The 27,232-nt window shown below is 38.1% G+C and overlaps 2 protein-coding genes across 2 annotated transcripts; both read left to right on the forward strand.

Moving 5' to 3' along the window:
• Nucleotides 1-826: 826 nt before the first annotated feature.
• LOC149051699 (uncharacterized) lies at nt 827-13,215 on the forward strand. The gene is made up of 12 exons (XM_089184391.1): nt 827-1,057; nt 5,811-5,846; nt 6,239-6,616; nt 7,137-7,535; nt 9,688-9,752; nt 9,849-9,908; nt 10,189-10,387; nt 11,125-11,825; nt 11,892-11,941; nt 12,427-12,530; nt 12,858-12,960; nt 13,069-13,215. Exons 1-8 carry the CDS (start codon nt 997-999, stop codon nt 11,241-11,243), a joined length of 1,317 nt encoding a protein of 438 aa, XP_089040517.1. The 5' UTR covers nt 827-996; the 3' UTR covers nt 11,244-11,825; nt 11,892-11,941; nt 12,427-12,530; nt 12,858-12,960; nt 13,069-13,215.
• An 8,938-nt stretch (nt 13,216-22,153) lies between these two features.
• On the forward strand, nt 22,154-25,975 carry LOC149051700 (stimulated by retinoic acid gene 6 protein-like). The gene is made up of 4 exons (XM_089214593.1): nt 22,154-23,637; nt 24,176-24,339; nt 24,720-24,834; nt 25,819-25,975. The coding sequence occupies exons 1-4, from the start codon at nt 23,510-23,512 to the stop codon at nt 25,973-25,975; spliced, it is 564 nt and encodes a 187-aa protein (XP_089070719.1). The 5' UTR covers nt 22,154-23,509.
• The last annotated feature ends 1,257 nt before the right edge of the window (nt 25,976-27,232 follow it).

Below are 27,232 nucleotides of genomic sequence, written 5' to 3' on the forward strand. Positions count from 1 at the left end.
AACAATCGACAACATTCTATTATTAGGTCATACCTTTTTATAAATTAGCATATAAGGCTACTTCTTCAGAAGAGAGTAAACAAAGGAAATGATTCTGAAATGCAAGGAATTATTCCTCTACACTGGTCAAATGTGATAGGTATAAACGCTTCAAGGGGCGACTGACTCAATGAATTGCGGATGAGACTAAGAACTATTTGAGGATCATCTTGCAATTATATTATGGGAGAGCACTATAGATGGGGATGAAGAGGCACTTGAAAAAGGGATTTTCCTCCTCACAGGACACACATGGCAATGACTGGGCGTAGACTGGAACTTAGACCTGAATGGAAAAGGTTAGCATCCAAAGAGATGGACTCAGAAGCGATGGTCTTCATGGCGCTTTTACCGTATAAGGGGGGAAGGGTGGGGGGAGGGATTTGTTTTGCAAACTGAGAGCTTGACTATTAGTCGTGAGGCGCCGTTGGTTTTCTGTCCAATTGACGATCAACCCTATTAAAGTTATATTTAACTCACGCTTTAAGAAGGCATCCTTTGACTTGAGGTTTTCCACGTGTGCGAAAAATTAATGACATACGAGGTTAGACCCATCAACTAATACGGCAGTATTTCATCTGCGAGTTGAAATCTAAGAAGTAATTTTCGTTTATTTGGACGAACAGATGGGACACACACATCGGCCACCGGTGAGTAATACAGCATTTTCGTAAACTTTGAAAACAATAAAAGTGTTTTTGTCCCGTTAAATTCTCGATCTTAGAAAGAAAACCAATGCTTTACACATGGTGCAAGTTTCTTTCCGTTTATTGGTCTATCTATTGAAAAAAGTGAAAAAAAAATGATGACTCGTGTCATGAGCTGTCGACCGAGTGTTATCATTTGCATTTATTCTAACTCCTACTAAAGAAATTTCCTTTCATTTACCGCGCCCAAATACAGTAACTTTTGTCTGCCGACAGCTGCTCGTGGCAACTTGTACATTTCTGGGGCTTGATGAAGAGTGAAACTGAATGCTGCAAAATGGCAAAAACCCTTTTTATAAGTTGTGCGTTTGGTAAGTATTACCTTTAATATTTCTGTCAGTTTATCATAAGCAACGAAAGCCAAGCGCTTGACTATCATTTGCAAAAGATTCGACTTATCAACTTCCTGCGACACGCGGGCAAATCTATTAAAAATCTAATTCATGTTGTGTTTATTAGGTATTCTAATACAGAATGTTCCAAGCTCTACAGATATATGCTATAGGCTTCCAGATTATCTCCAAAATAAACGGATTTTTAGCATTAGTTTTCAGGCCCCGGTTGTTCAAAGGATGGATAACTTCTTATCCGCTGGATAAATCGCTATCCTGCGGATAAATTTTACCCATGGCTTCATATCGGTTGTTCAAAGTATGGATAGCGCTATCCACTCGCTATCCAACGGATAAATTTATACATGGTTAGGCAGGTAGTATAAATTTTTATCCACCGGAAAAAAAAAAAAAAATGGCCGCTCGACGGTTACATCTTCTTCGGTGTAACTTGCCCGACAATCAACGTCGTAGAAAGAGAAGAATTTTTCGCTGCCAGCTCGATCCCTTAGAGTCTTACACTGACTCTGAATTGAGATCCAGGTATCGTTTTGGACGAGAAGCAATAAAATATACCATTGCTGCATATAATTTGTACAAAATGTATGAACCCTTTAATTCATAAGTTTCTGTTAGCAGTTCTACCATAAAGTGGTATACAGTTCTTGCAAATTGCTCGAGAAAATTTGATGCAATACTCCTTTTCATTTAGACAATATATTTATTGAAATAAACGGGAATTATTTTCATTTAAAAAAACTATTTGTTGTCAAGAACCTCTTTAATGGAGAATTTCTGATAAGCAGGTTAGAGCACAACTGTAATGCGAACCGTCTAGGAAACTATTTTTGAATAAAAAAACTGAGGGAACTAGACACTTGAAGCAGTGTTTGTTCACAGCACTAACAAAATGGAAGAAAATGACCAGTAGTGAGTCGAAATGTTTTAAAAGTTGAGGTTTTTTTTAATCTAGAAGCCAGGATAAAAAAGGCAACTTGGCTCTTCTCGATCGATTTATTTAAAGAAAGGGTTCATTGAATTTTAGGAACGCAGGCAAATTACAAGGATTGTCTTTTTTCTTATTACACCCTATCATCATTGAACAATCTTTACTTAACTTCCTACAAATTATAGTTCTATAGCATCATCCTTTCCTGGGTCTAACACTGGCCGTAATGTTTTAGTTCGGCCGCTCGCGACCGTACGCTTCTTTACAAAAATTACATTTTTATCGAGTTACAGGCTATTTTTTCGCCCCAAAAAATTATAAATAAAGCAAACTCTTCAAAAGAAGGAAAGATAATTAGTTGTCTTGCATCATATTACAACAAAGTACTGCAGACATATGCATATTCAGCACGTTGCGGGTTACACCGAAATATTACCACAACCTCAACCAATTTGTAAACATTACCACGCGTTAACAGAATCGATGCCGCCCAAAATGCCGCTGAAAGTTTGTTTCAAATGGCTCGATAATTTTTCCCGTTGTAGCCTTTAAGGCATCTGGTTTCTTTCCACCCCTGGTCTTCTTTCTTGCAGTAGAACGTTTGCTATTTTCTTTATTTGCTCCACTGACCATTTCTCTCCACTTTTCCTTCACTTCCATGGTAGTTCTTTTTTGCAACTCCGGGCGCATTGGCTTTTTCAGTTATTAACTCCCATACCCGACTTTTATTTTTGTTTGAAAGTGTCGTGGAAAATTTACTATTGATGATTTTAATATTTTCTTCCACTTGTTTGAAAATAACTGCACATTCGACTGGTGTAAAGTTTGGTTTTCTGGCGCACTTTGCTGGGGAAGGAGCAACATTTTCTGCCACATTGTCTCGCAATTAGCACGCGCAAGCGAAAAGATCACGCAACGCCTGAGTTATCACCATGGCAAATGCCTGGAGAGCGAGTTAACCATCGGATAGTTATACGCTTTGCTATCCGTGCTTTATGCAACAACTTTTTATCCGCTGGATAACTATCCAGTGGATAGTCTTCTTATATACCGGATAAGCTTATCCAGTGGATAAATTTATTCATCCTTTGATCAAACGGGGCCGGGTGTTTATCTACTTTCCGTTCAATGCAAAATTATTGAAAAAAAGTAAGCCAGAATGGCACATTCGTGCGGCAGTCATAGTAATTTTTAATTTAGACGTCATGGCGGTGTGTCAAACAGCATCAATTAGGATCATGCGACAAAAGATTTTTGCTGTTATCCTGTCTTTGCTAAACGGCTTATGAAACCGTTCGCTTTCAATAATTTTTTTGTAATTTTTTCTTCTGGCGAGCGAACGTTATAACTTGGTTCAATCAGAATTCGAATAAGTTTAAACAGATGCAAAATTTAACAACAGTTTAACTCGGAGTTTGGATATAATTGGAGTGGTACATATGTTTTTTCATCTACCTACCTAAAACATCTGACTCATGTTTTTATTCTGACTTTGAGGCAAATTAATAACTTGGTGGACTACTTCCATTCTTTTTTAACGCTGAAACATCATTTACATCTATTTAGATCGATAAAACGATGATCAGTAGAAGCTGAGTAGTTAAAGCTACGTACAATCACTTATATTTAATGAAAAGTTTTTTTGAGTTTCCAACAAAAAATTGGTGACAAAAAGGAACAAGGGTTCGACCTCACCGGCCTTCTTTTTTTTTTTTTAGTCCTTCTTAATTACAAAAATTAACATATGAATATGACAGTTAAAAAAAAAAAAACGGACGAGAAAGTAACAAGCATTTAAGATATGTTAAAAATTATATAATTACAACTTTTAAAAGCAAATTGATATTCATTCATATCCAATGACACACCTACACAAACAGTCAAATTTTGGCCTAACATTTTGAGGCTCCTATAATAGATAGGCGCTACAGTGATATCTTTTGTTTGACACCGAATGCAATGAATTAAAATTGGGTTATAATTGAAGTGTCCCTTCCTGTCACATGGAGTAGATTAGGAATTAAAAATTGTCAATTTGTACACAAAAAATAGAACCACTACCGCATCGCGGCTAACAAGGCAAATCTCTATTAAAGTTCGGAAATAACGCGCGCTTTCTTTGGTTGATTTTTTGATCGTGGGCATCCACACTTCTGGAATTTCTATTCCACTATCCCTGTTGACGTTGTTAGGGTGAAGTCTTATGTGAATTGTCTCCTTGACCCTGCGATCGATCGAGACATTCGACTCGCCCGTACCGAGACCTCCGCCGTTTCAGAGCATTCCCACAACAACGGACACAAGCCACTCTGGAAAGAAGTAAAGTTTATTGATCGTGGCCCTTATTACTACACGCGCAGGGTCAAAGAGGCAATTCACATAAGACTTCACCCTAACAACACCAACAGGGATAGTGAAATATAAATTCCAGAAGCGTGGATGCCCATGATCAAAAAACACAACAACAGGAGAGCCGTGTGACAGCGGACCGCCGAGGTAGCAAATCACTGATCAGCAAGGATCGAAATGCACCAATCAGAGCTGTTGAAAAACAACTAATCACGGCAGAGCATCATGCTTTATAAGATCACGCATGACCAGTCGACCTCATCGCCTAAAGAAGACTAGCAGTATGCAGTCGAAACTTCGGGATCTACATCACACGTGACTACATCGTGAGACAAACGAAAAACTTAGCTTTTATTGTTATTCACCACGATGAATCACCACAACCTTTTCTACAAAACATAACTGACATAACAAAAGTAGTCAGTGGCATAACTGTCAAAATTCATCATAAATTATGACGGTATCAGAGCGACCACGACCATTCTTAGGTTCATTGCAGCTTGCTCATCATGGCGTTCTCCGGTCATTGCAGTGAAGCAAGCCTCAGAAATTACATTAGCCGCCCTTCGAGGGAAAGAATAAGAGCTTGCTTTGATATCCTTTTGGTTGCGTTGAGTGGAAGTCACAGCAGCCGAGTTTTACGGTTCTGTCCCGAGCAATCTTCATGTTCCTGTGATTTCGGTTGTCGTCGGTTCATTAATAAAACAGATGCCTTAAGCAGTTCGTTTTCTAATTGTCATATGTAAAAATTTTGGTGTTTTAGTGAGTAACAATTCGGCCGGATTTCACCAAATATTTCAACTTCAGACTGTGCCTGAGGACTGAAGAACCTTAGGCGTGTCAAACTCAACCTCCCGAGGTATTTTAGTTTGTGAATCATTGCAGCTTGTGAACTTTGATGGCCTAACATTTTTAATGGCTTTAAACTAGTTCAACCAGTCAGATTATTTGAACCATTCTAACAAGGATTGTGATTGGCTTATTTCAGCGTGCTTTATGAGAGTATAGAGCAAGTTGACGGCACTGTTGTTCCCTATGAAGTCTATTTCTGTTTTGAAAATTGAAAGTAACGCGTGGGGAATTTAACGGACTCGTTATTACAAAACAAGTAGGGAAGCCTTGAATGTGCGCTGTTCTGTAGTAAAGCAGTTAGGAAGTGGCTAGAGCGCTCAAGAAGTGGAGAGAAACACGACTAGGAATTCTCATCAGTTTATTGTCGTGCCTTCCTCAATGTGAATTTCCATAGATAACCACGAATAACAGACAACTTCAGTCATTTTAATCAATAAATTGAATGCGTCAAAGAAATACTCTGTAGACGTGTGCCTCCTCCAACTTCGGCAATTGCGATACAAATAGGTGACTCTGATGATATGAAAAGTATATTTCAGTGAAAGTAAGAAACTAAATTTATTTTTTACATTCGTACTTCAGCTATCCAGACTTTGATGATGCAATCCGTGAGAGCAGGTAGGGCTGTGATTACTTTTGGTATGTAAGTGTGAGCTAAAATAAAATTTGGCCCAAAAAGGGGGAGGTTGCGATTCTGTTACATTGATAAGTCGTTGAACTGACATGGAACAAAGCTGCATCTTAAACTATAGAACCACCACCAAGGTTAATGAGGGTTACTAAGATGAAAAAGGTTTGAAATTGTACTTTAAGACGAGATAACGAGCTTATTTTGAACTAGTGAAAGGTTCATAACACATATACGAGACACAGACACTTAGTTAAAATGTCTCTATATTCTACTATATACATATACGTAAAAACATATGAAGTAAAGTGACTACATTGATCTCATGCTTTCAAGAATTCGTTTTCAAATGCTATTTTATGTTCTCTCCTGTAATCTACAGACAGCGAACATGCTTGTTTTGAAAGTTCATGCTATAAGTTTAATCTCACGCATAAAACATGGGACGAGAGCAGAAGGACTTGCAAGGACCACCTTGGTGGTGATTTAGTTTCCATTGAAACCGAAGAAGAATGGGACTTTATTAATGATAAGATTCAAAACCGCACTGAACACCGGTGGCACATCGGTTTGGTAAAAGAGAATGGGGGTTGGATCTGGGTGAGTGGAAGACCACTGACTATTTGTAAATCGGGAGAACCAAGTTGGGGCAGAAGTAAGGGCATGTTAGCCAAGAATGAGCAACAGGGCCACCTTGCAAGTCAAGTCCCTCCCAGCAAAAATGTTCCGACTTTGCCATTTATTTGTGAAATACCAAAAGGTAAGACCACATTAAATCTATATACTACACTGTAAAAACAAGGGCGCGTAGGGAAAGGTTCATCACGCCATAGGAGAGACAGCTATACATGTTCAGGTGTAAGTGTTAAATGCGTGCGAGAAACCCGGTTTTTCTTTTGTTTCCCAAACGTGAAGGAAATTTACTTTGGTTAATTGATGGACAAAGGTATAAACAAATGCTTGAGTTATTGTTGAATATCATGGCATTGCTGCTCATCATGGAGCAATTCCTACCATTATTATATTTTTTTGAAACATAAGCCTGTCTAGACGTTTATCTCGTGAAACAGCCGGAGTGCGATAGTTGACAACGCAATAGTAGCGGCAGAGCGAAAAAAGAGGGAGGTCTGGACTCGGTCGCGCGACGAACGCGTTCGATACGCAAGATGACCCAAATGTTTTGATCCACAGCGACTTTCCTGACGTTTACTATCGAGCTTCGTTATAATAATTGAAAACCAGGACCAATCTATTGAAATATTGTCTTGCATCTTTTTCAGCTATTGGGGAAAACTCTTCCCAGATCAATTATCAAGACTACGTTGAAATACCTTGCACATTAGAATATGGCAAGAAGAGATGGATGCAGAATTGCAATTTCACTGATGGCAAATGCAATCTTAATTGTTCCGTAACCTTCTGCAAGAATGGGCAAAATCACAAGTCCAAGCCCTGCGAACAGTATTGTAGTCAGACGTATAGCCCATTGGTATATCAATGCATTCAAACGGGACACAAAGGGAATATCATTTTTAAGACGTGCAAGGCTACAAAATTTAACCTTACAATCGGCGAACAGCATTTTTTTACCAAAAAGACCTGCTATTGTGAAGATGATGAGTGTTATACAGAATGCAACAAGATAGAGTGCACGCGAACCTGCAGAGAAAAAAAAACTGGTGAGTGCCTAATCAATCTAACTGGCGACCGAAACTCTCTATAAAAGAGTATGATGCTTTTCAATAAGTTATACATCGGCGAAACAGGAAGACGACTGGGTGACCGATTCCGAGAACACCTTCGCGATGTGGAAAGAAATGACAAGGACGCATCCAAACCAGTCGCTAATCATTCTAAACAGCATATGACAGTTTGCGGCCTTTCCTTACATCTAGGCAGTTCGGAAAGCCGTAAAACACTAGAACAAAAATTTATATTCCAAATCGGCACCCTTAATCTCCACGGAATCAACGAGCGCTTTTCATTCAACTAATTTATTCCTGTTTTCTCGTCACCACACTCCCACCAATGGCGTAGCTCTACTTCCTACATATAAATCCACACACAACCCACAATTCCTCTAATCGCTCTGACGAAGGGCTAACGCTCGAAACGTCAGCTTTTTTACCCTTTACGGTGGCTAATTTACGTTTTCAACCCAGTTGTTAACACTAAATTACCTGATGCTTTTCATGTTTAGTAATCGGAAGGCAATATGTGAATTGAAAGATTAAACGATGCGTTTCGTGTACAAGTTAGTGGTTCTACAACAATCGTTTAATTAAGCAAAACATGACTATCACCCCAAAGCATACGGCTTTGCTGTGGTTAATCCAAAAATCTAATTGTCCTGTGATGTATTTATGTAACCATCATCGATTTCTTTATTTATTTTCAAACGTTTGCCTTGAATCGCACCTGGGAAAACTGTTCTACTTTTCTGAGATAAAATACCACGGAAATACGTAATCGCAACCGAAAGGAGTAGAGTCGCACCAGTGAGAGGAAATTGCCAGTGTTTTCACACAATGAGAACTGAAGTAGACTCGAAACTAGAGCTCATGTTCACAGCTCGGAAGAAAAGATACGCGTCCTGTGGATGAGATTTTCCATAATATAACTGACGACCATCCATATCTTAAGCGCAAAGATTTAGAAAGTTCTCTCGTGTTCTCCAAGGTTCACTTACAAGCGTTGACAGTCACCGCTGGGATTTCTTTTGTTTAATTTGACTCTTTTCAAATCTGCCTGCCCCACCCAAGCACTAAGGTGCTTTTGATGTTTTCTACGATTTCAAATTAATCTTTTTTTTAATTGCAAAAATTAGAGCCGCGCTTGGAAATTTTCTTCGACGATAGGTTTCAACCGTAAAGTAAACATAATTTGGAAAACTTGTCCCAAGTGCGACCCTTCCCTAACATATCAAATTTCTTAGAGTGTTACGGCTTAAAAAAACCGTTGTAACACGAAAAATAAATACGGTAGAAGGCTAGAGTCACGTTTTCACTTACTTTTCACTAAGGTTGTTATAATGAGTAAACAATTCGAGTTTCACTTTGCGTTGTGCGTTTCTGTTTGCTTGACTGAAAACATGCACAGTAGTTTTTTAACCTGTAAACCTAAATTCAAGCAAAGAAGTTTCTAGTGGTCATTACAACAGAAGATCAGATAGATACTTGCTTTTATGTGAATCCTCTCACAACTGACATATTTCAAAGCCTGGACAAGGAGCTTCCTGATCATTTTCTCTCGTTATGCCTTAATTAACAAATCCATCAAATTATTCAAATAAAAACGCTGAATCAAATATTTTCCACAAAGACGATCTCGGTGAAGCTAAAAAAATTTAAAAAAGGGCAGTAAATCGGAAACAGTTCGAGACGAAATAAGAAATGAATACGTCATATTCGGTGGTTTGACAATAAATACACGCGCAAATTTTGCGTATTTTTCAATCCCCATGGAAGCGAGCTGTTATGACAAAAAGTGGGCAAATGTGTACTCATATTATATGTTTAAACACTGATTAAGGAATGTTTTTTTTCACTATTATTTCATTTACTAATATTTTTGCATCAAGTTTTCGAAAAACATCGTGTAGCCGTATCTGAACATTGATCTTTCAAGTCGTGTGCGAAAGACCGAAATAGTGCAAAGAAAACAATAAGAGTGTTCTGCCTAACCAATCAAAAATCGAGTGCATTTAGGAATTTTTAAAGTTCATAGCGGCCATTTCCTTACGCCGCTTAAAGTCGGCATTCTTGCTCTTACAATGTATTACTAAGGCATTTTTTTAGTATGAGGTAGTCTTGATTAACATTTTCTTTATAGATTCATCACTTACAACCTCGCCGTCGCCGTCGCCGTCGCCGTCACAATCGCCAGTTCAGCTGCTGGTATGTTTCCTAAATAGTCATTTAGCGTTTTTATGCATGTTCATTTTCAGGATCTTCTCCGTTTACAAATGTGACAGACATTAATTTTTATTCCAGGCAAATGAGTATGTTTCAAGATTTGGCGGAATAAATATTACCAAAAGGGCTTCCATACAAGTATGTAATTTTCATAACTTAAAGGCGTTTTAACCTTGATATATGTTTTTAAACGATAAAAAGTAAATATCTGACCTTTAAGTAGAAACCACCATTAAGCTATATGAGAGAAAATGATGAGGCTTAAAATACAATCCAGGCTCCTAAAAGAGTTCTTTAGCCAATGAATACCCTGGACACCATTTGGGGCCTCCTGCTAGACTTTTTTCGCGTTCTTAATATTTATTGCACATTTGAGACTGGCTGGTTAATAACCTGGAAATATTTTATGTGATTGTAGGAGGCTGTAACTGTGTTTGAAGATTTCACCTTCAAAATCAAGAACGTCACAAAAAACAAGGCCGATATAGAAGAGGTTAAAACTCTGAAAAAATCCATCTTTAAGGTGGCAGAGGCCGTGGAGAAATTTGCTGTTAATTATAGCAAACGACACCTGAGTGGAATGAGACCTTCAGAAAGGATCATTTCCCCAACGATGGGTGAGATTTCGACCTCTAAACCTGTTTGGTTTCAAAGTCTGTTCCTCTATTTTGTACTGACTTGCTGACTGACCGAATGGGTTGTTATAAGCCCAACCTACATGAAATGTTATCGTTGAATGTCATCGATTCATCTGTTCTTTCAATTTGTTTAATACTTTGATTTTTTGCGGTGAAGAACGAAATTCAAGGTATTCTTGAACAATCAACAATAGAAAATCAGAATCTTTCAAATTGTGAAACCCTTCTTCTCGCTCTGTTTATTGAAACTTTTCTTAAATAATAGACTGGTGAGTAACACTTTACTAACTGAAATTGTCAAATCTTACAAATACTTTCCGCATACTTCATACTATACACTGAGCTCAAAATTTGCCTATCGACTGCGATGCATATACTTGTAAATGCAAGATTTTTAACTGTACTCCTAAAAACTCCCTAATGAACTTTATAGTTCTCCGACCAAACGGTTTGAGGAATGAAGTGAGTTTTCACAATTGGGGTCAGTGCAGCACTACTCACTTTTAATCAGTTTTACATTGAAAAAACGTTTTAAAATGGTTGAAATTGTCGAATAGTCGTTGAAGGGCAAATAAGATACAAAAAAATACACTTCCATTCAATAAGATTATGACATATTTTGGGTACACCGCAGAACGTAAGTTTGTGTATATGTGATATTGTAAATTTCACCGTAAGTGCTTTCATTTGTCATTGACTGTTTTTTTTTTCGACAGTTTTGGTCATTCAAAAAGTCTATCGCCAGAATGCGAGTGGCTTCCACTTTGAGGAACAACAATGGCAAGCGAGAATCGATATCGCTTCATCAAATTTTGAGGACAGTGGTTCGTATTAACCAGCGTGTTAACTTTACAACTTTTCATTACCTTGGTCTCTCCAATCGAAATTTCTGTATTGAAATAAAGCCTCATAAAAATGTGTACACAGTCTATTTTCTTTAATCATTCGCCTTCCTTCCAATTTCACATACCTCAGAGCCTGATGAAAATCTCAATTTTGTGGGTTTTTTTAAATTTGATTCTTTGGGGTTTTTAAGGATCATTGGTAGTTGCATTTGTGTACAAGAATCTGCATGAACTACTTCTGACAGATCAAGCCATCACGAGTGAAACAGACAATCAAAGGTGACGTTATTTTCATATTACTCCACTTCGTTTACCCCCAAAACACATCACACGATAACACATAAGATCTAAGTTCAACTAAACTGAACATACAAAGGCTCCCTGCTTGTCGCTGACCATTCCACCTTGCTTAAATCTACCAAAAGTATGTAACATTGTTTCCTTGGTTCTGGTCCATTTTCAGATACAATTTCCTTTATAGGTATCTCAACTCCAGGATAATAGCCGTAGCTGTGGACCCCAAACCAGAGAAATTGCGAGAAAATGTCATCCTTAAGTTCAAAAACCTGAAGGTAAGATGAAAATTAGTTACTATGCGTTGTTTTGATTTATTCTCACACGATAAAATCTATTTTCAGGTCTTGACAGCAGAAAAGCGCTGTATGTTTTGGAGTGGCTTAAGCGAAAGGTAAAAAAACTACAAAACACCATTGTAAAGTATATATTCCTTCTCAATTAAATTAACTACGGAGGAGAATGAATATACTCTCTCAGTCAGATACTTTTGTGCAAGTTAACACTTTCGTGAAAGAGAGGAGGAGAAGTCTGATTGAAATGTTGTCCCAACTAAGACTTCAATGGAGGAAAAAGCGCGAAAAATTATAGAACATTACCTCTTCCCCAGACAAGAAATAATTTTGTGCGCCTCGTTAACTTACTTTTTTTCATGTGTGACAGCTTTTCAGAGGAAGGATGCCATGTAATTACATCAAAAAGCAACTCAGAAGAAACAGTTTGCAGTTGCAATCATTTGACGCATTTTGGCGTCTTATTGGACTACGACGGCAGCACAAAGGCAATCAAATAATTTTTGTCTTACCCAATAATTTTATGGGCTCAATTAAGTAACTTAATGTTTTCCTTTCATTTTCTTTTTCTTTTTTTTTGTAACAGCTCACCGAGGAGTACGAAAAAATTCTGGAAACTATCATTTACGTGGGACTGAGCCTTTCCATCGTCGGGATACTTTTAACATTAATACTTTATTCTTGCCTCACGTAAGTAGTGTACCTGAATATTAATTAGGTCGATTCTTAACTCTCCTCAACTATGCTGGTGAGAAAAGAGATCTCAATACAAGTCTCTATGCAAATGAGAACATGCATGTCGAATACTTCACAAATTCAAACTTCATTTCACGCCTCATCAAGAGTTTCTGAACAGCTTATGGTTTCACGGTTTATGAATGTTTTCCTTTTTTGTCCTTTCTGCAGCAATTTGCTGACTTTTTTTCCTTTGCTGTTCTTGTTGTCTTCACTTTGTTATTGTTATTGTTGTTGCTTTTGTCTCATTCATTCTCCTTGTTTTTGCTATTAATTCACCAGAGATGTTCGTCAACCTCTCTCTCAAATTCGTCTGAGTGTTTCTACGTCTCTTGGAGTTGGACAGATCATCTTCCTCGCCGGAATGAACGCCACAGAAAACAAAGTCAGTGGCCTCTCCTTCTATCCATAGAATGAGTTTACTCTTTGCAACGTATATATCTTGTCGAAAGGAGCACCACGGGAATTATACGAAAACTCTTTCTTTCCACAGGCTGTCTGTGTTACAATAGCAGCTCTGATGCAGTATTTCTTGATGACCACTTTCTGTTGGATGCTGATTGAGGGAATTTATCTCTACTTCTTCGTTGTGAAGGTTTACAACATTAACACCAAGATGTACATGTATCACGTTACCTCATGGGGTGAGTTTATTATTTTAAAGCACTGGTAACTGTAACCATGCTTTCGGATCGCAAAATCTGGTGTTGTCATGCAGTAAAATGTTTTGATTTCCTTCCTTTCTTTATGGGTAGGTCTTCCAGTGATCATGGTGGCCATGTCACTTGGCATCGCTGTTGGAAAAGAAGGGTTACGAAGCTATACGAGTGATAAATAGTAAGAAAAAACGTCGACGATTTCTTCTTGCTCTTCTCCTTTTAATTCGTTGCATTTAATTCTTTGTTTTGTTTTTTCATATATTTTGAGACAGGTATCATTTCATTTGCTGACAATTTGTGTTTCTTTCGTGTCTCTCACCTCTTCGAGTTTAGTTGCTGGCTTTCCTCGTCTGACAACCTGATCTGGATATTCGTCGCTTTTGTGGCTTTCATTGAAGTTGTGAGTTTATGATTAGTGCTGGTAATTGTGATTGGTATACCTGGACTACTTGCTGCTAAACATTTTTTTCTCTGATCTTTAAAAAAGGAATTAAATATGTATGATATGACCTCACACATCATTTACTATTTTCCTTTTCCTATTTATTCACAAAAAAATTTGGACGCAGCTGCTGTTTACAGGGATGCTGGTCAAATTTGACTAAGTGATGGCCTTTAATAGCGAGTAAAGCCTGTTGGTACAAAGTCTACACGGGAAATAGATAGCTTCATACATTCTCCAACTTTAACTACATAGTATGAGGAAAAAGATTCTTCCCATTCCTCGTTGAAGTTTTCTCACTGTTTCACACTGATATACCAAGATATGTTTTTTGCGCAAAAGTAACTCTTAAAAAACATTGAACAAGATGAAAGGAGCAGGAAGTTTAGGAGATATTAAATATTATATTTGTAGGCAAGATTCATCGAAGTAAATCAATTCATAAATTCAAATTTCTAATAGCTCAGTATCTTGATGACTTTCCTTCGAATAAGACCACAGTCTACTACAGATGAGGCGGGAATTCATGTCAAGATATCACGAATTGTCTTTCTTTAAGAAGCACTCTAGCACGCACCTTTAATTGAACGAATTTATCTTGTGATTCTTACGCGCCAACTTTTTGCGCTTACGGCATGATTATTTCATATTCGACGTTTCACTTATTGAGTTTACAAACTTCTCACCAAACGCTGTTATTAAAGGAAAAAGCTTGGCGATAGAAATGCCGAATATTTCCACTGGCCCGGTTTCCAAATATCACTACAGCGGAGACGTAGTATTGAAGAGAAATTTCAACAAGCCAGAGAAGGAGTCGATTATATAATTGTGCCTAAAAATTTACAACAGTCGAGGTTATGTCACACCCATTTATAAACAAACATGAATGACGAAGCATACGATTAAGACGGAAGAGTAAAAAAAAAGAATTATTCTAGAATATACAAGCACATTTCTCTCTACACCGCTCAAATGCGATAGGTCAAAACGCTTTAAGCTTCGATTGACTAAATAAATCGCAGCTAGGACTAGGGAATTTTCCAGAATAAATTATCGATTATTCCATGAGCGCAGAGACATTCTAAGAGAGTAAAATGTCGGAGTTTGCCGCGCTGTGAAAGTAATAATACTCGCTAATTAACACATGAGCGAATTAGTCCATCAAAGTTGAAGGCATACGAATTAATTAGACCCACCAACTGAAACGCTAAGTATGTCATCGGCGAGATGAATGAATAATAATCATTTTCATTAGCAGAGCTCATAAAGACAATAGTTCTGAACATCAATTATTTTTGAGCTGCTTCTTTACAAAACTTCAACTACAAAAAGTGGTTTAATGCCGTGAGGTTTTTCGATTGTATTAAGAAAAACAATGGTCCACATCTGGTGCAAGTTGCCTTTTGTCTATTGGTCCGTCTATGACAGAAAAGTAAAAATGGAGACTATAGCCATGAATATGCGAACACAGACCATGATTTGCATTAAACTCAAACTAGTACCAAAGCGTTTTACGAGGATGCTGCAAATCCAAAACTCTCAGGTGAGATGAATCAAACTTTAGTGTAACTACAGCTCTTAACAGCAACCTTTACATATCTTAGGCATTATGAAGTGGATGATAAATGGAACTAAATCCCGAAAATTTTTCAAAACCTTTTTAATATGTTGTAGACTGGGTAAGTACGACGCTAGTTATCCCTGTTTGTTCTGCTGTAGCTACGAAACTGTCGAAACTAACTTTCCAATTTGTGAAACCAATCTGAGAAAAAATGTCAGGTGGCGGTTATTTGGCACTCTTAATTAAAACAAAACAAGCCAGCCTGTAAAGATGTGCGCAATAAACTCTTAGTTATTAATTAGAGAAGGATCTCTCGTAAATTGGATTCCTGAAGCCTTTTAGATTCCATATAGTGCAAAGAAATCAAAGATCAAATAGCACAAGACAGACATTCATGCGGTGGTCATGTTGTTCGCGTCGTGGTTGTCTGCACAACAGCTTTTGCAGCTATATTTAAGATAACAGGAACAGATAGCTTAGTTTCTATCGTTTTATGTCACTATGACAAGATGTGAAAAGGGAAACGTGTCTCCTCTTTTTATGCGTCAGATAGCTGCTAAACATTTGACGAGCTTAGACAAGCGATCGAACTTACTTACCCAACAGGGTCCACTTAAATTAGCATTAGGTTAGACAGATACATACTTTAACTTTCCATCCGGGGTTTGGAAAAAAATTGATTGGGTTGGTGTACTTTTTCCTTACTCGTAATAAGTTAAAACACCATCACTATTCATGAATTTCGATGGCTGATTTTAAGAATGCGCTGAGGGGTTAAAGTGAAGTGCATTCACAGAAAAAATAATTAAAACAACTCTTAAAATTAAACAATATTTACGTATTAAAATTCAGTTATGGAATTCCTTACAGCCACTCGGAGATTCTATTTTGATTTATGCTTAAATTAAAAATTATAAGATTGGGTTTTTAATACAGCCCTCTTTCCAGTCATGTTTAATGGTTCACCCCGAAATTCTACGAGGATCACGGGCGATAATGTTACTTTACACCTCGTGTTCCTCATTCCAGGGTCATTTACAACGAATTCCAAATTTTAGGTTCACTGAGAGCCTTCGGATGAGGCGTTATTCAAATATCGCGGTACCCAAACCGTTACAGCTTTCGAATTATTGTTCAGTTATTAACACTCAGAGTAGATGACTGCTAACTGCTCGCCAAGTTGGACGTCATGGACAATTAATACATATAATTTCTTTTAAATTTTTCTTTGTACCCGCAAGCAAACTTATACTTATCTCAATGCTCTTCTTTTAGCAAAACAAAAAAACCAAAAACAACAAAAAACAAAATATGTGGGTTCCGCAGGTTCCACGGTCTGCTGATCCACAATTTAGTAACACCCAAGAATATGGAAAAATCCTCACAGATTTTGGAAACCAACCATCAAGATTCAAATTGTGCGGAAGTTTTTATTCAAGCGGTCAGAATTGATACCCGATTCATTTGGTTAAAGAAACAGCCGTCGTCCGTTTTGAATTGTTGTGAGCTAAAACGAAACACTATTTTTTCTGGATAGTGCATTTTACATCGTTTTCATTGTTTTATAATCTAGCTGCACTCTGAATAGCCTGTTTAAAGAATTTTCCGATGGACATTCGCGAATGTCTACCGTATCCTTAAAAAAATTTTACACAAGTTTTGTTCAGCTGGTTGGTAAATTGCGGAGATGCGGCATTTTTTAAAATTTCTCCGTCTCCTCCCTAGGGAAGGTAATAAAAGTCCTGGGTAGATGTTAAAGGGTATGTAGCAAATAAAATACATTAGCAGCGTCTAAATCGAAATCTGATAAACTTTTTCATTGTTTCAAATGTTATTCTTGAGTTAACAATCAATTTATTTATTTTTTCCTTCATTTGTTGGTGGATTTGTCAGGAACAGGTGAGGCAGCTTAATTCCAATTTTATCATTTATGCACCTTAAATTGAACGGGAAAAAAAATAATATCTGACCGATTATGCACATAATTAGTCATAGACTTCCTGTTAGAATTACGTGATTAAAACGTAAGTTGGAGAAAAAAAGAAAAAATTCAAAGAATAACGGCGCTACTACCCTGATCTGCACAATTTCCACTGGTAAAACGAAGCCTAATTCTAATTTTTGCTTTAGTGAGGTAGAGGGTTTTTGATGTCCATCGTTTGTTTAAGGATCGAGGATCGAGGATCGCTTCTATATTCGTGTCAGCATTATCGTTATCGTCAGTAGAAAATTTTTCATTTATTTATTTATTTGCTTCTCATAGAATGCCAAGCAACCTGTTTCAAAAACTCCTCTTACATCTTTTCAACATGGGAAAGAGTTTGGGTTAACAACAGGAATGTCTGCTCCAGTCAGGGAGGCTACTTAGTCTCCATCGAAACTGAAGAAGAATGGCAGTTTATCAATTAAGAGATTCAAAAAGGTGGTACTTGGAATACTAGTGCGTGGCACATTGGTTTAGAGAAGAAAGGCGGGGTTTGGACTTGGGTGAGTGGAGAACAACTAAATATTTCGAAATGGCGATATTTTCAGCCAAATAGTAACGACAAATGGGCGGAAATATCTAAGAGACCTCTTTCATGTTATCTCTACGCCTAGAAGAAATGCCTACATTTGCGAGACGCCCGGAGGTAAGATAACATTCCAACCATAAAGTATGTGATGTGCTGACATTATATACTTGACATTAGAGTCTTGCACTTGTGTCATGAAAATTTCTCTTGCCTCTTAAAAGTAGAAATATAGTTCGCAGAATATACTCAGCTCCTCTGATTTGTACGTGTGAGCGATGAATGAACTTTTAAGCGCGTGTTAGTAGTTGAACATCAAACCCACGAGATTTCCGGGACACATGTTAAAGAAAAATAAATCATTCTAGAATTGTCCCTTTTTGCATCGCCTGCAGCTGGAAAAACAGCGATCGAAATGGCACGTTTCACTACTTTTAACGAGCGCGCTACGATTTGGATAATCTAGCCAACGGAATTTTCCCTTGCCACAAGTTACAAGGCGTGTTCACTGGGGTCAGTGAGTGTATATATGTTGTTTGGAACATAAAAAAACCAAATGGTTTTATTTTCAAGTTTGTGTGTGTGTGTGTGTGTGTGTGTGCGTGCGTGTGTGTGTGTGTGTGTGTGGGGGGGTGCGTATGTGTGTGTGTGCGGGGTGTAGTGGGGTGGGGGTTGTAATGATATTACAGAGTCTTATGGGGGTGATCAGATCCAATTGATCATAATGAACCAAAATCCTCCTGCCCCTACCCCCTCCCCCAGGTGATGAATAATGACCGGCTCCCATTTAATTATTTATTAATATATATATATATTTTTACTCTTTTATTCTATTTATTTATTATTTATTCATTCATTCTTGAATTACTTTTTTTATCCACTAAGGGAGAGTAACAGAAGGAATTATTTTACCTGACATATCTGGGGTCAGTTCTAATCAACCTTTGCCTTGCATTCATTTAGATGAGGTTCGGTATCCTGCTTTACCGTGAAGTGAGAAAGAAGTGGTTCCCATCTGAGAGAAGGGTAAGTCATTTGTGGGGAACACGACACACAGCAGTTCAACATCCGGCATGTGCGAGGGGATCAATTCTGGCTAGCCGTGCGCCAATTTCCGCCTTAAAGGATAATATAAGAAACCACCACTCTCTCGCAAAGTATGCGAAAGAAAATTGAAACGTTCCTAGAGATCTGAAAAAGGAAACAGGGTACATAACGATAATGTATATCAATGAGTTGAAAAGATGTATCGCCCAGAGAAAAACTCGTTTGAATGGTTCAATACTATATCGTCATTGTCTTAACAACAGCTTCTACCTTTCAGAGCCATACGACAAGTCCAAGTAAAAAAAACCAAACATTCTGAAACGCGGGATTGGTTTTAGCTTTGAATCTGATTGGTTGAAAGAATAGTGCAATTTTTCTGGACCAGTCAAAGAGCGAAGTAAAGCATAAACAAAGCGATAATGGTTACTTTCGACATTTACAAGATAAGTGTTTTTATGGCGCGATATTTCGTCGATCACTCGCGATTTTCGTGATAATCGTCTCACAGTTTTGTACGCTGGCTATAAAAAGCTGTCCAAGGATGGAGATTGGGAGGAGTTACTGCTTGCTCCCTCTCTGTACTTCATAAATTGTCTGGAACCATCCTCAGATAAGGGTAACTGTGGTTAAAGTTTGTGTGGAAGCTTTTACTGCTGACAAAATATCATCAGCTTTTCTTTTCCAGGGTGGCGACGAAGTCCGCGGTACGCGTTTGGCCAGAGAAACGAAGATCGCTCACACGACGGAAGTCCTGCATCCAGGATCAATTTCGTAAGCGGTTAAAATTAATAATCTAGCAGGGTTGGATACCAAACCCTGACAATATACTACATGAAAATTTTTTCAGATAAATTGTTGTAAAATGGGTTTTTCCCACGGTAAGATTATTCGCACGAGATCTCTAGCACCTGACAGCTTATGAGGGCAAAGCCTGAATCGAAAATCAAGCACAGAATTTTCAGGAAAATAACAGTATTCTCTCAGTAGAAATCAGCCGAGCATTAATAACTTAACCGCAAGACATGTCCCTTTATTTTATAATCTGTACATAGGCTATTCACGTTACGCACTGTATATCACTAATTAGTATTGAATATCAGTCTCGGATCAAATATGTCACTGTTGACGAGTTGACCAATGGTATTGGCGAGCTGACATGTCGGAGAAGTGACCGGGTACAGAATACATCTATCAGCGTCATGATAGAGAGTTAGTTTTTTTTAAGGGATTAGCCTGACACTATACGGTTGTAAACAAAGAGGATAAAAACACAAGCTTATCTTGTTACTAAGTTTTCTATGATTTGTTGGTTTATTCTTAACCGATAAGATTTGTTGCTTGTGGTTTTCTCTGCGTTATGATTGATTCAGACATCGCACTCGTAACTGCTACGCCTTGTAGAATAACTTAGATACTACGCCCTGATTAGTTAAAACCCTACCGTTTATTGTACTGGTTAAGCCATCTGCTTTGTTCTAAGTTATACTGTAAAAGCAACAGACCTCAATTTTTAAAGGTTTACCAGCGTGAAAACCCACTTGGGATGTTAAAAGAAAGCGGGAAAAATTTGTTAATAAAGAGCCTGAGGTGAGTGATTTACAAACTTTTGTCGTGTTCTCCCAACAACTCAAACAGGTTACTATGCCGGTACACCGGTAGAAAGTTCGGTCTGTTGCTCAAATATTGCTAAATAGTGAAGGATTAACAAAGCCAATCAGACTGCAGAATTTTTGACTAAAAGCTTTTACATTTATACTTGAATCTTTCAATTCACTCATTACTCTTTATGATTGGTCTGGAAAGCGCTCCAATCAGTCTTGATTCCTTTGGCCTACGTGTAACGCTGTCATGTTTGGTTGAAAAGAACGTGTACGTAAAGAAAAGAGCTGTCATTGATCACCAACGATAACATAAACGTGGGATTGATGCATACATCGGTGATGAATGATTTAAGCCATATGTCCATATGTGACGGTGACATATTTCTTTCGTCGTCGCCTAAGCTCGTTCAGATGATCATGATTTTCTAATTACTCAGGATCGGTGGTATAATTTCTTTTTGTTTTGCTTCAAACAGGGGGAATATTGTTGGATTAAACTGGTTTTCAAGGCTGCCTCGTCGTTTCTACAAACAACGGAAATGTAAAGATGTTTTGCCGCGCCATGTCTTTGAGCAACGATCAGGAACCATTTGAATAAGGAGATGATTTAAATGACACCCAGTCGTTTGTTGTTAAAATTTGTTTTAACTTTGCCTGAATTTCACTTTTAGATCTCAAATTTTCGATGCAATTCATTGGTTGGCGCTTTAACGATCTTTCAGGTGAGTTAGATAATTTTATTATACTATTGTACATTTGCTTTCGCTGTTGGTAATACTGTGATGGCAGAATGACTGATTGACCGACTGACTGTGCGAATTGCTTACGGAGTGAATCACGCTCCATGGTCATCGTCACCGTGGTCATTAGTTTATCACGCTCATTACTGTTTTTGTGCTCGATTTCTTTTCTCATACATACCTACATACATAAGTGCATTTTATGTATTACTTTCGATACAGATTTAAAGTTTCCAGCCCACAGGTAGCTCGAGTGCTATAATCTAGGGGAGAGAAGCAATGCAAAAGTGTAAGAAGATCGTAAAGATTTCCTCGCTCGAAGTTTGACAATTTCAAAAGGGCTAAATTCTGTTATAATTGATCCTTTAAGAGGAAGAAATCCTTCGGACTTACCGTAACCATCTTTACCCAGATTTTTCATTTGATCAGTGAACTCTAGAAAAACGGGGTGAATTCTATGAAATTCATCCTTTAAGTGGATTATATCCTACCGACTTGCCGTAGCTATCTTTACCCCGATTTTCGATTTGATCCTTGTGTAAATTTGTCATAAACGGGGAAGATTATGACAAATCCATCCACAAGTGCAATGTATCCTTCAGTGATTTAGAAACTGTACTAAAAAAGAGATGTGTTTAGGTGATGGGATAGAAAACGAGCATGGCTCAGGGGATAGTGTATATTCGTGAACGGCTGCCGTAATGGCTTTCATGTGATGTACGTGCTCATAAGTTTCACGTGAGGAATTTGGTTTTCAAAGATCATTGTCTTTCAGATCACTGAGCTTGAAGTGCTCTGTGGAATAACAAAAGAGCGCTCTAGATTTGTGACAGTATAAAATATGCAGCAAGGTGTAACAACTATAATCAGCGGAACCGCAATAAAATCACAATCTACTACTTTAACATTTTTAACGGAGGGCTCAGTGCGATACAGCAAAAACCCACAGTATTCCAAATAAATAACTGAAGGCCAAACTTCTCTGACTGAAGGAAGACCTCGTGACGCAGACAAATAATCACAACTTTGACCTCTCAGTCGATCTCACCTCTAGCAGATCAGGATGAAGCGTCAAAAAATATATAATTTTGCGTCGACGAATCATAATCTATGATCTTCAACTATTAAAGAAAATAAATCAATTATGATATGGCACCACATTGAGCTTTTGTCTTAGCTTGTGGGTAAAATGTTGTCATTGGAGTCGCAAGTCGAGCAGTGAAGAGTGTAAATAAAGCAAGACTGCAGGGAAGTAATGTGTGTGAGAGAAAGGCCAATGATCTGGTTAGCAATGACCATGTAGATAGCAAATTTTCCTGAAATCAGCAAGAAGTTGTTCATCCGCTGTTACTGGAAAATACTGGTCAAATTTTCCACTTATCCCGACCCCCTTGAATGAGTACTTTTGCTTAAAGACAGAACTACAACGGAGTCTCTTAACCAGTCCCAAGCCGCGTGTTGCTCGATAGATCACAAGATATGATTGGGCACTGTATCACATTACGTCAGAGGATATATCTATAATGAGGGGGCATAAGTACAACGGTACAACCTCCCTCCTATTTTCAACCCGACCCAAACCTCCCTCTTGTTTTTTACCCGACCCAAATTTCGACGCGACATAAACCTCACTCCTGTTTTCGACCCGACCCAAACCTCTTTCCTGTTTTCGACGCGAGTCAAACCTCCTTCCCGTTCTCTACCCGACCCAAACCTTCCTGAAACAGACCAACAAGAGAGGGAAACAAACCAGTAGACGCACCAACCAAAAAGAAAAATATACAATCCTAACTCAGGGCTTCAAACAGCCGCTAATAAGACAATTAAACAGGAAAAACTATTACGAACGACAGATGAGTAAATAAACTTGGTTAGGTGATAAATTTTGATGATAATTTTTTCTTTTTTTTAATTTTCTGTGTAGGCGGGATAGAAGCAGGACTTGTCTTGTCTGCTGTCAGTTCTCTTTTGATGTTGCTCCACTTCATGAAATGCCATCGGTGTATATGTCGTATGGTTATTGTGATCGTTGCGGGCGTACTGCGTAAAAGGCGGGAAAACACAAGTGATCAAATCACGATTCGTTCAAGTTTTGAATATGATTGGTTGAGAAGGTGACGCGAGCTTTCTGGACCAATCACACGGCGAAGTTAAGCAAAATCACAGCAATCATCGATTACTTTCGACACTCAATTGAAAAATACTCTTCTACATGTAGGATGCAACTCTAAAGATTGTTTAAGCATCAAAACAAGATACAGTAACATATTTGCAGGATCAGGATTTCGTGGCTAAGCTGGTTTCATTATTATAATCATAATTTCATAATTATTGTGAGACTTGAAGGCTTTTCGAAAGACGCAATCTAGTACTCATGGAATGTTTTTTTTACAGAGCCATTTTGGCCTCAGCTATTTTTCTGATGTTGTTCCGGTTGTTTCTAACACATTTCGTCTTTCGTGACTCGACTTATCCAAACATCACTGTCACAATTGATAACAGGTATTGTTGTACATCAGTCTGATGTCTAGTTTCTTTCTCAAATTTTGTTACGACTACAGACCGAACTGGACTCCGCTCTATTTGGCTGCTGATGACCAATGGCGCAGCAAATTTTATTATTGTGTTAATTGTATACGTTATATGCTATTGTATGTTTAGTGGTCAACTCACGCCTCGCCGAGAGAACGTTCAATACAAAGCTGCGATAGATTAATTGAACGTCGACGCAAAAACTCGCCGACAGAGACGTCTCTAACAGGAAGATTTTTGGCATGTATCTACATTCTTATGGTTGTTTGGGTGTTTATTGTTGTTATTAATTTTGTTGTGGTGGTGATGGGTGTTGTGGGTTTTGTTGCTGTGATGGTTATTGTTGTTGCTGTAGTTGTGGTTGTTGGTTTGTTGCGTGTTGTACTGGTTGCATCCAGGTTAATTAGTAATTCTCCTAGATTCACATCTTGCTTATGGGTCACTTAGCTTAAAATATTCAGCCCGTATCGTGAACACTTTGTTTTTGGTCTCTTTCTCTCTCTTATAGGCGGCTATTCTCCATCATGTCGTACTATTTCTTCTTCTGCAACATAATTCCTGGACTTCTCTCTGCTTCTATGCGAATTCTAAAGGGCATGCTTTTAGGAGTGATTTTCATCTCTCGTATAGATCGAACATCACTGGTGCAGGGTTTCCAGGCTTGGGACAAAGGTACGTAGCACGCACCCAGTACAAGCAATTTATAAGTGGCAGAGGCTATGTGAAGTGAGATATATAGCATTCAGACCTATTCTGCTGCCAAGTTGCTAACTATTTCCTAAGACAGCTTTTAACCAATTAATTAATGTCTTTAAGACTTCAGGGACGAAAGGAAGGTCGAGCAGAAATTCTTTAGTGACAAGATCCAACAAATTGCCCAGAACGCAGCAAACGGTAGTGGCTTCGTAGCGATTCGTAATAGCTTCACGTCTAATTGTTCGAGAGCGTTGCACGAGATTTATAGAGTTCTCATTATGCTAACTAGAGCATAACCTATGGGATCCTTGACAACCTTCGGCTCTCACTTCAAAGTTTCTTAATTTTCTTTCTAGCTTTTGTCGCATACCTTGGTTTTGTGACTGTGCTGGTTGCCCACAGACAACCCGTGATGCTGGTGTTCTGTCAGTTGCTTATTGACAGAGAAAAAGATCATCAGCTCCTGGAAGAGTGTAAGTAAACTGTCTCCAGAATCACGACTCGGCTGGGATGATGCATTCCTAGGATTTTGATTTGCTTGATTGATAATCCGACAGATGAGCGTGCGCACGAATGGGCGGACAGACGAATGGGCAACTGTAGCTTAGAGACAATTGGCACGTTTGTTTCCCTGATAAGATCAAAACACAGCACTGTATATGCACTTGCAACCGGCACTCAGCAACCAATCAGAATACTAGAAATGATCTTTTCACGGAGGACAAGAAATACATAATTTTCTTTTGTTAAGCGTCGTTATTAGTGTGAAATCCTGGAAAATTAGGCAGAAAACGTACCCCATTCCCCAAGTCAGATTTGATAAAAAATGGGTAACGTTGAGAAGAAACTTACGATGCGAGCTATGTTCGGTTGGTTACTATTCATTTCGTATCCATTCTGTGGTCACGCGGGAATATTGAAAGTTAGCCTTTCTTTTTTGCCAGTTTGCACAGTTTTTTGAGCAACTAAGACGTATCTCACCGACAGTTACTTTTCAAGCCGACCTTTAAAAAAGTGATTGCATTCTGGGTGATATAGAACAGTTTCAAAGCTTTTCATTAGGAGAAAAAGAAACATCCCTACGTGTGTAACCTTTTTTTCACCTTGAGTCTAAAATGCTTAAGTATTCCGTTCTAAACGTTAAAATTAGTTTTCAAGTACCGTGTTTCAAGGCATCTATTTTGTCGCCGGATCTCCGACAGAGCCTGTATATTGTAGGTTTGGCATCGAGGCAGGACGCTCTGAAACTTTGTAATATTTGTTTTAAATGACTTTTCGTTGCCATTCCAGAACAATAGTGAAGGAACAAAAGACATTTAGTCTCCCTTCTTACTCAAAGTACGAAAGAAATTTCTCTCTTTTGGCCTATTTTCTCTATTGCTATGATTCCTTTGTTGTCATGAACTAATTTTTTGAAGGTTAATTAACTTGAAATACTCGACAAAGTCCCTCCAGATCTCGTCCAAACCTTTCAAACGCAGCTTATATTGCCGTTCCTCTCTTTTTGTCTTTCAGGCCCCGTCAGCCGCGCATGTCTCAAAAGGCTGTCAACTGCTGGTTCCTGGCCGTGACTCTCCTACGCAACCCATCTTTTATCAAGTACCGCCACTAAGACCGCCATTTAACGGCATCTGTTGTGACTTTTGAAAGCGTCAACTTTGACGTTCCAGTGTAAAACTTTGAGACTAACTCAGAAGGAAGCACACTGTTCTTTCTTAGTGGTTCCATTTTCCGGAGATCTGCTATAGCTTGGGGTAAAGGTCTCCCTCGTTTGTTACCACAGTATAATACAGTCTGTATCTGGGTGTTGTTGTTGTTGTAGTTGTTGTTGTCGTAGTTGTGGTTTTTGTTTTTTTGTATTTTAAATTTTTTTGAGTCAAAATGTAACTCCCCTAATGAAAGCTACTCTAAATTCTGGGCTAAACTTTATTAAACACGTAGATTGTGGTAGAGAAATGAGCAAGGAAGCACACAAAGTACTATTGAAAAACAATTTAAAATTGTGGATTTTTATTGCTGGCTTCGGAAATGGGAATTATATTATCTGGCAAACATGGAGAGGCAAATGGTAACAACCCGAACAGGCCGATGGGACTAAGTCAAGGATGACCAAGGATGAAAAGCGGTGAAAGTGACAGAGCTTAACAGGAAAAAAAAAATTCGCGAATTTAACAGCCAACCGCTTAATACAGGTTCGACTATTCATTCCGAATAAGCCAATCAGCCGACGTGAAGAGCTCTATTCACCAATGTGGTATATGCTAAAAAACCACTATAAGTGTAAATGTTTCTTTTCAAGCTAGAGTTGGAAAGTCGATTCCCGAGTTGATACACGCGCAGGCGATAATCACCAAACCAACAGCCCACGCAAAAAGCACTATTCACCTGTGTGGTATATACTCAAAACCGCTGTGAGATGGGTAGATGGAGAAGGGCTATTGTGGATTTTTATTGCTGGCTTCGGAAATGGGAATTATTTTATCTGGCAAACATGGAAAGGCAAATGGTAACATTTGCAATTTAAGATGAGTTTTTTTGTGAGTCTATTTCTCTGTAAACGATAATGGGTTCTAAATATTGATTAATCCTCTTTGGTACATTTGAATTTGATGGGTTTTTTTTTTAAAGATAATATATCAGGTATTGGAAAGTAATACATACAAAAAGAGCAAGCGGTTTATGTTAGGCTTAAAGCCAAGTATATAGGAAGGAAAAAAAGAGAAAAATAATAGATAAATATTGCGGTTTGCTTAGGCGTTTTAAGCGGAAGTTTTTTGGTTTTTATTTTTCGTTTGTTTGTTTGTTTGGTTTTTGTTGTTGTCGTTGTTTTTTTCCTTTAACTATTATGAAAGTAAGAAAAGTAAAAATT

This window comes from Pocillopora damicornis, chromosome 1, assembly GCF_964200805.1.
Source record: "Pocillopora damicornis chromosome 1, jaPocDami1.2, whole genome shotgun sequence".
In the NCBI taxonomy this organism is placed as follows: domain Eukaryota; kingdom Metazoa; phylum Cnidaria; class Anthozoa; order Scleractinia; family Pocilloporidae; genus Pocillopora; species Pocillopora damicornis.